General features: G+C 40.8%; 2 protein-coding genes across 2 annotated transcripts; one reads left to right on the top strand and one right to left on the bottom strand.

Moving 5' to 3' along the window:
• Positions 1 to 1,088: 1,088 nt before the first annotated feature.
• Positions 1,089 to 6,587, bottom strand: klhl6 (kelch-like family member 6). Its single transcript, XM_068572824.1, has 7 exons — positions 6,331 to 6,587; positions 6,090 to 6,255; positions 4,474 to 4,923; positions 4,129 to 4,366; positions 3,459 to 3,661; positions 1,905 to 2,118; positions 1,089 to 1,490 (listed from the first exon to the last, which is right to left on the bottom strand). Exons 1-7 carry the CDS (start codon positions 6,585 to 6,587, stop codon positions 1,192 to 1,194), a joined length of 1,827 nt encoding a protein of 608 aa, XP_068428925.1. The 3' UTR covers positions 1,089 to 1,191.
• A 1,639-nt stretch (positions 6,588 to 8,226) lies between these two features.
• LOC137782575 (immunoglobulin superfamily member 3-like) lies at positions 8,227 to 15,108 on the top strand. The gene is made up of 9 exons (XM_068571963.1): positions 8,227 to 8,293; positions 8,709 to 9,083; positions 9,214 to 9,630; positions 9,789 to 10,193; positions 10,391 to 10,762; positions 11,487 to 11,858; positions 11,963 to 12,355; positions 13,213 to 13,605; positions 13,712 to 15,108. The coding sequence occupies exons 1-9, from the start codon at positions 8,227 to 8,229 to the stop codon at positions 13,921 to 13,923; spliced, it is 3,006 nt and encodes a 1,001-aa protein (XP_068428064.1). The 3' UTR covers positions 13,924 to 15,108.
• Positions 15,109 to 15,370: the final 262 nt, after the last annotated feature.

Raw genomic sequence — 15,370 nt, 5'->3', positions numbered from 1 at the left:
CTGACCTTCACAATAAATGGACCACTTAAAAGTTTCACCTCAACAGTAGGTATACAGTCATCACATTGGGAATTTGTAAATTACTTTTAATTTTTTTTACATAATCCCCTTCAATGCCAGTGTGCACTGAAAGGCACTCCAGTTTGGTGTTTCACCATTTTCTAAGAAAGTGTGTGTTGTTTCCAATTTAAGCATTGCGGTGTCTAATAAAAGGTTAACCGTTTTAACTCAATACATTTTTACGCATAAGCTTTGCTTTATTTCATGATTTGAGCGACTTTTGTTACTGGACTTCGTCTTGGAGCGTTTTATTTTGAAATCATGCCGGAAGCTTGACCTTTTTGTGTTACTTTTCTTCTGGTTGTGCCAGAACGTAATCGTGTTCTGGTAGAAGTATGTCAGGAGTTTAAGGAATACGCCCACCTGGAAATAAAGTGTTCGTCTGTCATCTATAAAACTAGTTTCAGTGGTTCGTTTCACACAACGGGTTGCAATGTTTTTAAACGTTCAATTAATGTTTGCCATGGATTAGAATCTCTCTTCATGTTTATTCATATGTGTTTGAATAAAACAAAACTAGTTATATTGATCACTGAATAACAATTTTTAAAAGAAGTTACCTGTTTTGTCCATCTTGTGGGAACACAATTCTGATTACACACTTATATACAACATGGGAACAGTTTAAGTTAATGAAGGGTTAAGGGCTGGTATCAGTGATGGTTAATGTTATAATTCTTCAGGAAATTAATGTAATGTTCCTAGAATTTATGACAAAAACGTGTGTGTGTGTGCGTGCGTGTGTGTGTGTGTGTGTGTGTGTGTGTGTGTGTGTGTGTGTGTGTGTGTGTGTGTGTGTGTGTGTGTGTGTTTGGTTTGGTTCCTCAAACAAAGTCACACCTCATGCTTTAATGCATTTCCCAAATTATTTACATATGCTTATAATCATTTCATCAAAATATTGGTCAGCATGTTTTTACAATCTTTATGTTAACTAAAAGCCATGATGTATTTATTGGTATAAATAGTCTTAAATACCAAGTAATTGCATTATTGTTTATAATACAATATAATGCATGACTCGTAGTATTCCAAAGTGGCAAACATTTACAAACAAATGTACATAGCAATGCAGCCAAAAAATAAACATCTTTTCCATCACTATCCTTGTGCTCTGTACAGTAGTCTCTGTCATTGGCACTCTGAAGCAGATGTTACTCTGTGTATGTGTGTGTAGGACTTCATGAGTGTAACACTGCCATGGTGCGACACTCCCATAGGTAATACACACTCCTCTGTCAACACCGCTCGGGTAGAGTCCCAGCACATCACTGTGGAGATAACTTGGTTCTTGTTGTCCCGCCCCCCAGTGATGAAGAGTTTGTTGTTACAGGCAGCGATGGCGCAGCTCGCCCTCTCGCCGAGACGGGTCACGAGGGTCCAGGAGTCTGACAAGGGTGAGTAGCAGTAGATGGCATGCATGGCACCACCTGGGAGCAGGCAGAAAAAAAATGTTGTGACTAAATATAGACACACTTCCTGTGTATAACATGCATATTAGTTCCACACACAAGACACAGATGACCACATTCTTGAAAAAAATAATATTTGAACACAATTTCTTAATTCTAATGCAATCAATCTTTAGGAGTCTGTGTCGACACATACTTATTGTGTTCATCTCACTTTTGAATAAAACTCTTCATACCCACACATATACACATACTTCAAATAAAAAACCACCAACATACAGTGGTGGATGAAGTATTTTGATACTTCAGCATAAAGAATGCTCCCTTACGAATGAATATGTAATTCAAAAGAAGTATGAAATGAAAATACTCATATGTAAAGTACAGATACCTCAGTGTACACTCAGTTACTATCAACCACTGCCAACTTACCAACTATATAGATGCAATCCTTGAAGGTGACTGCATTTGTGCATTTGGTTTCGATGGGAATGGGCGCCCGCAGCTCCCAGCTGTCTGTCCCAGGTTCCCAGCATTGAACCTGATCAGTTGCCAACTTTCCATTCGGCCCGCCACCAATCACATAGATCCATCTGCCAAAGCCTGCAGCGGCAAAGGAGCTCACACCGACTGCAAGAGGAGTCACCTGCAAAAAAAAGTGCATTTAATGGAATATAGACAATCTAACAGGCATATAAGTAAATATGTGAGTTAAATTGTTTTAAAGCGGTGCGCTCTATGGACTCTTGGATAGTTAACACGTAATGTACACTATAATAGTATTGTAATGAATGATTATCATGGAGCTCCAAAGTGTTCAATGATAACACAAAATAATTAAACCTAAGAAATAAATCACATAATGATCACATGAATACATTCTAAAACATACAAAAATAAGATAAATTATTCTAACTCAGCTCAATTTTCTATTATATTTTATTTCATAATAAAAACAATCCAAATGCCCTTTTACAAAAGACTGTTTTTTCTTGATGTTATTTTTCCAATAACAAATCACTCTTTATTTTAAAATGTCACCTTCCAGACTTCTTATGCAATTCATCCATCTTCATCTTGCCAGCTGAACAAATGCTACTAGAATAATCCATTGAGCTCTTGCTCAACAACAACAATGTCAAGGAATTCTGAATGCTGCTCATGAAATGTGACTTTTGAAAAATGGGCATGCTGAAATAGAATGGCTGTAATGAAGAAAATGTTTTATCTGGTGTCTGAAGAAGACCAACATTTTGGTTGAAATGGTATCTCAAACCCTGCATGAACTGCTTTCTAATTTTGCTCCTTGGGAGGAGCAGAACCCAGCTATAAACTTCGGAAGTTGATATTGTGAGAATGTTAAAAAAAAAAACAGTTGCCGATTTACTATTTCTGGCCACCTGCTGAATGTTATGTCCAATATTAATTATGCTTTTAGCTCTGTTCGGGCCTTCATCGTCTTCTGGGCGGAGTATCTGGCTCTTTAGCTGCCAAATGCTCCATTTTGTCATGATTTGTAGTTTTCTGTTTTATTTTGTAGTCTTGTGTCCTCTGTGTCTCGTCACCTCCATCTTGTATTTAAACCCTGTTTGTCTGCTGTCTCCTTGTCGGTTCGTACTTAGTGTGTGTGCACGCACGCACGCGCCTGCCTGCCTCTGTGATACTGTCCCTATCCCTGTTCCTGTTCCTGCTTTTGTTTTGTTCCGTCGGAATCTGGTTTGTTTTTTAGAATCCTTCCTAGTTTTTGTTGGAATTAAATATACTTCATACGATTGTCGGCATTTGGGTCCTTACTTCAATTCATACCCGTGACACATTTGGTATAAACTGCTGGATGATAATGCTCTGTCAGTTTGTCACAATGAGCAACGACATTCACATAAATGTAGTTGTTGTTATTGTACACATTTTAACTCCAGCTGCATGAAGGAATGTTTGGTGTAAAATTTACAAAAGCCCTGTTGTTTATAATTATTTTATGCTTACCTGTGTCCAGCGATTGTGAAATGGATCATAGGCCTCGACGGTATTAAGTCTCTGAACTCCATCAAATCCACCGAGTGTATACACCTTTCCCCCACAAACTGCCATTTTGTGTCTCCAACGGCCAGTTATCAAGGACTCAATTTGGATCCACTTGTCCAAGGCCCCGTTATATTTCCAAACATCATGCTGTGTCTCTTTACCTCCTGCAACAACAGAAGCATTACAAAATATGGTCTCCACTGAATCTTTAGTGACCGTATGTCCTCTACATTAGGCCAGGGACGTATCATTCTGATGTAAAAATCCCATGAACTAGTCTGAACTTTCACAGTGTACGTGTTGATGAACAGTACAAGTAACCACAGCTGGGCTGTCAGTTCCTGAGTTGGGAAACACCTAAACCCTCAACAACTGTAACTGCAGATTATATCACTTGTTTTGTTCAGTTGCTCGATGTGGATTCACTGATTATAACACTATGTTTAACTAAGAGAAGCTCAGGAACATTTATAACATCCTGTTTAGATCATGACAATGTTAGAATAATTAATGCATCAAGAGAGGACAAAAATAAACTATAACTTATCAGAAACATAATCAGTAGAAGGGGAACAATTTCACTTTCTTCTGCACAGTAGGGGGATCTCCTATGCACCTGACTATCTCTCACCAGATATATACACTTCATTGCGGAAGGTGATGCATGCAAACTCCACCCATTTTCTGTTTTGGGATTCATCCTCCATCTCTGTAATTGGCAGCTTGGCAACCTCTAGCCTGCTGCGTCTGAGGGGGTCCAGACAGGTGACAGTGGAAATGAAGCGTTCATCTTTAGTGCAGCCTCCAATGATGAGGAACACCTCTGACAGAAAGTGCTGCACACGGGGCTTTGTTCGTTCAGAGACCACCTATAAACATGTGAAACAAATACACAGCACATTCAACTATAACACAATAAAATACAGCAGTGATTATTTTTGATTCGCTAAACAACACTAAAAATGTGCATACTGACCTCCCTGCCGGAGAGGTGATAGAGACGGGCCTCTTGCAGCAAGGGAAAAGCTTCGCTGCAGCGTCGAATCAATTCATCTGACTCAACTTTTTCTACAAAGTAAGCAGAATCCAACAGTGGCAATCGCACATGTGAGAGCAACCTGGCCAGTGAAGGATAGCGTTCATCCTGCCGGGCTCTCACCCAGCACATGAGTGCTTCAAAAACACACTCCTCGCACTTCACGTCGAGCTCGTCCCTCTGAAGTACGGCCTCCAGCGACTCCGCCGGTAGCTCCAGGAAGTCCGGCTGCTGGACAACCTGGGAGAACTGAGTGGTGATGTAGTCTTGAGCCCGGGTCTTTAACGCCGGCATGGCATGGCTTTCAGCAAGGTTTAGGATCCCAATGCAACTCTCTAGGTGCAGAGACTTGCTCAGAAAGTCAGCACATGCATCCACCACACGCAGGAACTACAAGAGACGAGGCCAGCACAAGGGAGTGGTATCAAGATCAAAACTGAGACTGCACTCTGATAAAAACATATACATCTCAATATTGTCCTCAATAAGCAGATAAGGTAACATGACATTAAACTTCATGTGACCTTCTGGGGTTCTAAGACAAATTTCACTTATAAAATTTTCTTTGCTTTGATCGATGCAACTTTGTAACTTCAATTAGAAAAGTGCTATATACTACATGCACCGCCTCAAATTGTACCCTAAATATTAATCTCTGTCCTAAACCCTGGTGCTGACAAGGATGCTTGAAGCTCCTTTGAATAAAAAAACAACAACAACTAAGTGCAGCTGTGTAGTTAATTTAGGCCTGTATGGAAAACTGATCCTAAGTGTAAACAACTGGGCAACTTTCACTTCCCTCTTTCACTCATTTCTCACTCAGTATGTTCCACTGCATGGAGAAAAAGCGTCTAGAGTAAGAAGATCAGAACAATTTGAAGATTTTAAATGTAGTTCTACAGCAATTGTATAACTGTCGTAGAACTTGTCTTTCTGGATGGATATAAACATCCTTTTTATGGCTAATTCTGTACCATTGTGTCTCCTGTCATGTCTTTGATAAACCATGTGCTCCAACTGAGTGATTCCATGACACTATTTTAAAACATTATATTTGATAAACAGTTAACTGTTGCAGTTGGGTATTTTAAGTATTTTAGGTATTTTTAGGTATTTTATTTTGTAATTCTGGTAGCTGCCACTGAAGAACCACACGCATGTGTTTTCACCTGCGTAGAATGGGAAGGAGATACTCATCTGATAAAACCCTTTCACACCCAAATGGGTCAAGTCAAAAATAAGACAAGCTAAAAAATAAAGTGTTTTTTTTTTTGCTGGTTCATTTACGTTTTGAGGATTTGTTTATGATCTTTGATAAGGTTTTTGAAGTTAGCAACTTAACGTAAAAGGCATGCTGACATAAAGTCAAAAAGCAGCTTCTTTGATGATAATAGTCAATCTTTTGTATAGAACTCTTTGCTGAAAAAAATGGGATTGATGCTGATAGGAGATCAGAGCTCTCGAGATTTAGATGGAACTCTGTGAATTAGACGAGTTAGACGAGACATTAATCTCGTATCTTCTTTAATTTGTATTGAAAGTAATTGTTGTTTTACCTGAAATTGACTGGCAGCCTCTAATATTCTCTGGACATTTGAGTTCGTAAGGAGGGCACGGCTGGTGTAGGTATACTCGAGGAGGGAGTGCATCGTCCCGCTGTCCACCCCTTTTATTTCCACATGCTCCTCGCGACTCTCCTTCAGACCACTGCAGAACATTGCTCTACACAGGGAAAATATATTCAGAAAAACAGCAGTGCCATTACAGTGGTGTTAGCCAATTTAGGATGTATTTTACCTGAAGTATTGACTGGCAGCAGCAAGTATGGCTCTATGACAAGGGAAGTCATGTCCCTGAACACACAGGACTACATTGGTCAGTTCTCTGTTCACTCGTAGGGTTTCCATCCCTCTCTGCAGCTCCACGGGTAGACCACCATCCTCCCAACGTAACTCGCTTGAGCCTGTCAGGCTGTTTCTCGCCCCATCTTGGCTGGAGTCCTCTGCAAGAAGCGTCAAGGGACAGTCTGTAGTCCTCTCCAGTGAGCCACTCATCATTTACGTCAGAAACTCGCAAGAACAGCACACAGCGACTGTAGTTGCACCTGCACTAGTAAAAAGATCCCTGTGGTTTACGCCTGCAACAGTGGTGTCGCTTTGAGATGTGGATTTTGTTTTTGCCTGCACTCTTCATACTTCCTATTTCTGTTCTGTGAGAAGCATGCGTATGTAGCAACGCTTGTTTCTAGATACTTCCGCTTCTGGTGCTGAGTTAAGTTCCCCTAAGTCACTCATTGTTCCCCTTTTTCTCTGAAACACAGACACCAGGTCTCCTCCAACAAAAAACACCAAGGATAATTCTGCAAATGACATTCATCATTGTATCTGCATGGGTTTAAAGTGGATTTAAGTGTGAAATCTAGAATTCATATCTGTTGTTGTCTGTCTGTTCATCTGCTGTCAACATAATCTTTTTGTCTTGGTCTTGGTAACTGAGGTTCTCAGATTTTACTTGTTTTAAGGCCTGACGACCTAAAACAAAGCATAGATTAGAGAACAGTTGGGAATAAATACATTTCTAGATGGTGTAGGTACTGTTTCTTAATATATACAAAACATATAATCACTAACTATTTATATGATTGAAAGTATTAGTTTATAGCAGCAACATATTTACCATTATATTGCGTTTCAAAAGGTATATCCCCATATAGTATTATTAGGTTTTTGTTGTTGTAAAAGGGACCTAGCTGCAGCATAGATGCTTGCTTTCATCTTCTCCACTAAGGGGCACTACTGCCTCATTGGTGCAATAGCATTCCAACACAATCGAAATGAGTCCAATCTTATTTCCTCTTTAAATGTTGGTGGAAATCATGGCCGAACTAATATTTGGAAGCGCATTCATGTCACTGTGAAGAAAAAATAAATAGAAATAAGATCCTGTAAGTAATTATGAGATACCATCTGATTAGTATTAGATGGTGTCTCATAATTATGAGATGCTAAATAATTATTTTGAGATAGTATCTCATTAGAATGACTTACAGAAATGGGCTTCCATATTGTCGCCTAAACGAATGAAAGAAGAGGGTAATCGAATTCTGGAAAACCGAAAGTTACAGGCTTTACTCTGTTTTACAAATACTTTGTGTAGTTTGTTCGAAGGGCAAACGCTTTAGGACAAGTATTTGTTGATCTCACAGGATGCAAACAGAATGCATCAGCTACCTGCAGCACAGAGCATTGCATTCATTTCACTTCAATTACCATTATTGCAGGTATGATTCATGCGCAATGAGCGTTTTTTTCGACTGATGCAGTCAAACCATAAGCTGCATGAGCCCGAACTAGGACAATGAGAATTTACCAACCGCTTATACATGTCTAACCCAAAGTCATCTTGAGTGTTGCCCAGAGGCAGAACATATTGTGAGTTTGTGATCCAACATTCCAACTGTACATGTACTTTGTGAGGCATATAAGTGACGATGATAAGAGACAAAATACAATGTCGCAACAGTGCGTGGAGGATGCAGGAAATATCTCAGACTTCCTCGTGCTGTAACAACAGGAAGCATTAACCACTTAAATGTCTGTGCAAAAGCACAGACAGATTATTGCACAGGGACCGCACCTAGGGCCAGGGTGCTTTGCTGTGAACACACTGTGTTACTTCTAAGACAGGTTCAGGATGAAGAGTTCCCAAGCATATTTTTTGAGGGTCAATTTACTCTTTTGTCTGGGACTACTGCACTGCGGTAAGTAGCCTACACTGTATTGCTACAGTTGGATTGTAGTACCTATTTTGTTAAAACCTAAACAAATAAAATAAAAAAGAACAGAAAAGAAAAGAAAGTATATTATTTACAGTAACGAAATACTTCATACAAACTACACACAACTGTTAAAAGTTCAAAATTCTTACTATGTGCAAAGCAACATGAAGACTACATAGCTTTGCTTTAAAAACAGATCATATTTTGAAAAACAATCTCTGCACAACAGGTGCAATGTTAAAAAATACATGGTTTTCCCGACATAATCAAATTAATATTTCAGCAGCATGTGACCGTAAAACTAAAGAAAAGGTGGTACGTTGTATCACAAATAATTTTTTTTTTAAAAAGTCAGAATCTTTAAGGTTTAACTGACTTCACCATCTGCTTAACCCAGGAGAAGCCAAAGTGCACACTGAAGTACAAGCTGGGCCTCTGTACCGCGTGGTGGGCTCTCCGCTCTCCATCTCCTGCAATGTGAGTGGTTTTTCCAGTAGCAGCATGAGAAAAGAAATGCAATTCCGTGTCAAGAAGCCTTCAAATCCAACATTTGAGCTCAACATCATCAGCACAGAGGACGAACACTTCGGCTATGCCATGTATACAAGACGTGTGAGGAGCAAGGAAATCACTGTGACACATGTGAGTCAAAACTCAGTTTTGTTTGAGATACAACGTCTCGAGAAAGGTGATGAAGGGGAATATGAGTGTTCCGTAATCAACTCTGAAAGCATTTACGATGGAACCTACAGCGCTATGACAACAGTGAAAGGTAAGCAGTCGCTGCTCTACTTATGAGCTTTAAGACATACTTTTTCAAGGTAACTCCAATGCTGTATCATAAGATGACAAAAATGTGTGACTTTTATGTCTTTGTCTCTATTTTGGATGTGGTGCCATAGTGATTGACAACTCCCTCAGTGTTTCATCAACTGCCTCCACCTCACTGAGCTATAATGAGGGTGATGCTCTCACTTTAACATGCCAAGCCTCCAGCAACACCGTTCAGCACACCCATCTGTCTCTCGTCTGGTATCTCCATAGTGACGGCGAGGACAACCCTCGGCCTATCATCTCTCTGGATAGAGATTTCACACTTAGTCCTGGTCCGGGATTTGAAGGGCGTCACCAAGCTGGACTGATAAGGTTAAATAAAATTGGAGCGGCCACGTACAAGCTAAACATGGCTCAGCTGAAGCTTTCAGACCAAGGCAGGATCTACTGCAAGGCTCATGAGTGGATCCAAGACCCTGACAACTCTTGGTACACTATCGCACAAAAGAATGCAAAGGAAACTACCCTGAGTGTTAAAGCCAAAGGTTAGAAACAGCTATCATCCTACTGATTGTATCTATCAAATAGCACATCTTGATATGACTCAACACAGTCTGTTTTGTTCTTACTCAAGGCAATGGCTTCTGACAGGATGTGCGTGTCTGTGTTTGTCTCACTTTGCTTATTTTTGTGCCGTGAGTAGAGGTGATGCCAGACACGTCGTCTCTGGTGGTGAAAATCTCGGCTCAGTCGGAAACTCTGCAGGAGGGCCAAGAGCTGTCGCTGAACTGCAACGTAGACTCGCAGAACCTGGAGGAAAGGTTCTTCTCTCTCGCCTGGCTGAAGGAAAATGTTGAGTTGGCCCGCATTGGTCCGACAGGCATTCTGTCTGTGGGGCCTGAGTACAGTGGGCGAGTGAAAGAAGGAGAGCTCAGGGCAGCACGGATTGGGGACAGGGACTACCGTCTCATATTGCAGCCTGTCAGAACCGAGGACAAAGGAGAGTACATCTGTAGAGCATGGCTTCAGGACAGAGGCCAAGATGGTGCCTTTACACAGCAAGCAGCCCTGGACTCCAGATCCCAGCTGGTCAACATCTCGGCCACAGGTCAGTCAGCAAATGAGCCCATACTGACTGGGATACACTCATACAAACTTATACATTTACTCAGGCTTTACTTGTCTTACCTGCATGATTTAGCTTTGGTTTTCTTAGTTGTATCTTGAAATTAAGGCTATTGGTACGTTAATATTTATAATGAAGTGAATATGTTTCCATCTGTCTGCTGCCATGTCTTATTGCAGAAAGTGGCCTCTCAGTTGAAATGCAAAACAGCGTGGCTGTTAACGAAGGATCCCGGCTGGAGCTCACCTGTAAAGTACACCGTGTCAATGGTCAGCTCTCCGTCACTTGGCAACGCAAATCAACATCCACATCAGCGGCCACGTTCACCAGCATCATCAGTCTGAGTCAGGAGGGTGTTACAGAGAAAGCGGAGGAGTTCATGAGTCGCAGAGTTCAGGCAGCGCATCCAGCGACTGACACCTTCACCCTCGAGCTCGATGATGTCACGCCTTCCGATTCAGGTGTCTATCGGTGTGCCGTGTCCGAATGGAAAATCAATATCAAGACCAACAGCCAGACACAGATTGCCACTGTGACGGTGGCTCCTACAGGTAAGATGCGTCTCCGTATGTCTGTGTTGCGCGAACAATTCAAGACAAATGAATGAGGAAACTTGCATTTTGAGACAACTTATTTCTCTATATTTATATATTTTTGTATCTTTCTTGCAATTGCTTTGCAATTCCCATTTGCATGCAAGAGAAATGACACACTAATTGGAAGACATTTGCACAATCATGAGGAAAATTATACTGGATCGTAATCAGCACAAACATTGCACTATTAGCACAATAACAAGTAAATGTTGTTATTGTGCGAAATATATATTGCTGGGTTTACTTTCAGGGCATTAGACCTGACTTTTTAGTCGGCATGTATTTGTTCAAATGACACTAAAGCATAGTATCGAGACTGCATTCGTGTAGAATAATAATACTATATAATAATAATAATAATAATAATAATACATAATTTTTTTCAGAAAGTGTTAAGAATGCCTTGTGTTTCGCTGACATAGAAATACTGGCATAGAAAGGTTTTAAAGTATATTTTGATGATTATGAGCATGCCCTCTTGTCATATTTTAAAGAGGATATTATATTAAGAAATTATGTGCACATGTGGTTAAAAACTAAGAGAAAAAAACTCACATTTACTCACATCTCTTGTTTACTTTAATCACTCATGATCACATGACAATTGTATGATCACCAACTTCTGCTTTCTCACCAGTCACCACCAGTGCTGACTTTTCTACATTTTTCCTCCTCTCAGATTCTTTTCTTAAAGTGCATCTGATCAGTCGTAACAGCATCGTGACTGTCGGTGAAAATGTGGAGTTGATGTGCCGGGTCAGAGGGCCACGCATACCGATAACACTGACTTGGAGCCTACAGCGTTATGCCTCAACCCCAGATAACATCCTAACGGTGTACTCTGATGGTGCCATCAGCTGGTCTGGAGACCAGCAGCGCTACCAGCTGAAAGTAGTGAACAAAGAGAATGAAATCATTTACTATCTGCTTATCAATGGTGCAAGCCGTAGGGAGGCGGGGGGCTATCAGTGTTGGGTGTCTGTATTCCTAGAGAAGGTTCACAAGAAGTTGCCTCCATCCAACCAGCTGGCTGTTTCCGTGCAGAACCCAGGTATTGTTGAGATTTGTACATGTCATCTTTGGAGCAATTGTGAATGCAATCTGCATTGTGCATTCTGTTTCTCTTCATTTTTCTTATTTTTCTCCCTCTCATAGTGAGCGAGCTCGTGCTGACCACCACCCCTGCCGCGACAATAGATATCAACACCGACATAGAAATAGGATGCTCAGTTATTTCTAAACCCTCTGTGTCCTCCCGCTACGCTGTCACCTGGCTGCTCCAGCAATATGCAGAGAATAAGACCGTTGTGAGCTCAGACCAGGATGCCCTCATGACATTTGGACCCCAGATACAACTGAGCCACAGACAGCGAATCAGCATGAAGCGAACTAAGGGTCCTCGTTTTGACCTTAGTATTCGGCAAGCTCTGATCTCAGACAATGGATCATACATATGCGAGGTGGTGGAGTGGCTGCAAGATCCTCATGGGGACTGGTATCAACTCTCACCGGTGTACAGAACTACACAGCTAACGGTTATTGAGCCTGGTAAGTTTGTGTTAAATAACTCACTAAAAAAGGTTTCAGTAAGTCCGTAACCTAAGTGATCAATAACACGTTGTCCATACAACTTTATAGGCCCCTGAAAACGTGGTTCCTAATCAAGCTTCCTGCTATAAGTGATGAGGCCCTACGTGAACACACAATGCTCTGCCAAAGTTCAAACAGTTTTGCCTTTTACAAATGAGAGGTTTTCATAATGATCTATTTCTCCATTCTTTCTCACTGATATGAAATGGCTGGGGCTCAGTTGAAAAAAAGATGTATTCCTTTGCATCAATTGAGAAACATTTTAATCAGAATGTGTCCTTAGTATCTTTTCAGCACTGACAGTCAAATGTGTTGGCCTTTTAGGATTACTCTTGGATCAAAAAAACATTGGTTTGCTGAATACTGTCCCTACACCTTTACGTGGCTAGCTAACTTCATCATGAATATATAGAAATACTTTTTTTGTAATTTTTTGGGCAGCTTTCTAAAATGTTGCTGTTTGCCTGCCTTGTGCTACACACCTACACATGTACTGCTCTATTTCTCACAAAAGTAACCACTTCTCTCATGTTGCTGCTGTCATATTTTTTTTTCTGTGGTGTTGACGGTTTTTTGCATGTTGTTTTCTTTACTTTGTACATATGCCCTACTTGCTATTCTCTTTTCTTATTATAGACAAGTTTCGTTATGTTTAGTTTCTGCCCTTTGCAAAGCTTCCTAATCTCCCCTTTGTATTCTCTTTCCCTGCCTGTCTGTATACTTGTGCAATTTAATTTTAAGTCCCATTGATTGGTTTACCTTGTTAAGCTAAAGTTGAGTACAATGTGTCTATTTATCTGTGTGCTTTTTCACAGAAACAAACCTGTCTATTTTGAAGGAAGAAAAGTCATTGAACATGAGCAGATCCCAGGATTTGCCGATCCCCTGTCACATCACCAACCAATCCAGCAGTCAATCTGAGTTCCAGGTCACATGGTTTTGGCAGAAAGAGACGGAAACTAAACAACACCCCATATTCACAGTTTACCGCAACTCCACCCTACAAGACAGGTTTGGGAATGGTGATCAGCTACGATTTGGTCACCCTCTGCCCAACCAATTCAGCCTAACAGTCATGAAGGTAAATCCTGAAGATAGTGGCCTTTATTTCTGTGAGGTAGAAGAGTGGCTCCAATCTCTGTCTCATGGGTGGAGGAAGCTTGCAGTGGAAAAATCAGGATACTTGGCTGTTAATATCTATGCAGAAGGTAAGATTAATGTGATGCAGCATTTCTCAGCAAATCGAATTGAAATAATATTAAATTATGCATTTGTGGGCACGAGTAAAACATTTGTTTGTCTTCTTCTTTGCAGGAGATGTCAAAGCCGTCTCTGAGCCAGAATGCAAGTCGGATGTCTGGATGGGGATGCTTGTAGCGATTGTCATTTGCTCACTGTTGGTCATATTCCTGCTGGTGCTAAAGATATGCAGGAGCAAAGTCTCAGGAGGAAATAAGTCGGATCAAAATCTGTGGGCAGAGCCAGAGCAACACCCACTGAAAACTAAATTCACTGCAGATGACTGAACCTCACAGACCAGAAGAGGAGAGGGATACAAATTATATTTTTGATGTAATATATGCAATGTTTTATAATTCAAAAAGTTGCCCTGTACATATGTTTTTATTAATTGTTATCGAAAGTTCAACAGTTATCAGTTAAATTAATCTGTTGATAATGTTTTCAAAAAATAGTATATTTTTTTTACTGCCCGTGCAGCTGGGAATAATTTTGCCTTCATGAATTAATGAAATTCATTAAGCCTTTAAAATGAGCAGGAACTTTTTCCTTTTACAGCTAAAATGTATCACCAGCATAAGTAGCAGCTTCTTACTGCCTGCAATGGACAGTTGAGCTTGGCAAGAGATTAACTTTACAAAGCAACATGTTCTGACTGATAAATTCCTTCTTTATGTCAGTAGGAGCAAGCTCCATTTGTGGCACAGGCACCTCACAGAGCCATGTCCGGTTTTCCCCTCAGATGCCGCGGCACCAGTGGTACCAAATCCGGTTTTCCCCTCAGATGCCGCGGCACCAGTGGTACCAAATCCGGTTTTCCCCTCAGATGCCGCGGCATCAGTGGTACCAAATCCGGTTTTCCGTTCAGATGCCGCGGCACCAGCGGTACCAGTCGCGGCATGTCGCGGTACCACCACAGGCATCACGTAGCCATGTTTGTTTGCACGTCGCGGTATATCCGGTTTTCCCGTCAGATGCCTCGGGCACCGAGGCACCAGTCGCGGCACCAGTCGCGGTTCCAACCTCAGATGCCGCAAGTTGCCAGTCATTACGCGGCACCAGCAGCTCGTAGGACACTGGTGTCAGACCCGTTTTCAGAGAGTCACGGGTCGTTACAGAGCGCTGTACTCGCGCTCCTCAAAACTGCTTTTACAACACTCTTTACTTGCGACTATTTGTGATAGTTCGCTCCATTCCCGACTTTTTTTATTTATTTAATTATTAGCTTAAGCAGTTGAGAACCACTGCCCCAGACCACATATGTTCTTATTAATTCACAATTATTTGTTGGACCAGAGTTATGTAATTCTCAACTGTGACAAAAAAGCTTTCGACAAAATTAATATAATAACGTGCGTTTGAACTTTGTCTTTGTTATTTTCTTTTGTTTTAAGTTTGATTTTTGATAGAGCAATGTGGGTTTCTGAACCCTAAATTAAATGGATTTTTGTCATAGTAACAAATACATTTGCTTCCATCTATTTGTATATCGATATATATACATGTACAATGTTTTTAAACTTGAATAAACAATAATTAAATACACAGACAGTTATTTAACAATATGTTCGGGAGTAATTACATTTATACAGTGTTACAGTTACAACCGGCCCTTTGAAGGAGACCATGATGCTGATGTGGCCAGGGGTAAAAATGAGTTTGTCACCCCTGTCTTAGAGGCACTTCATGTTGCACCGCTCAGGTGCTGTGGAAGAGAAAAGAACCTCTTTGTGG

The sequence above is a fragment of the Clinocottus analis genome, unplaced genomic scaffold (assembly GCF_023055335.1).
Source record: "Clinocottus analis isolate CAN_PGR_092001 unplaced genomic scaffold, fCliAna1.0.p SCAF_12, whole genome shotgun sequence".
NCBI lineage: Eukaryota > Metazoa > Chordata > Actinopteri > Perciformes > Cottidae > Clinocottus > Clinocottus analis.
Note: the sequence above shows the minus strand (reverse complement) of the source record. Positions and strands in the feature narration are given on the sequence as shown.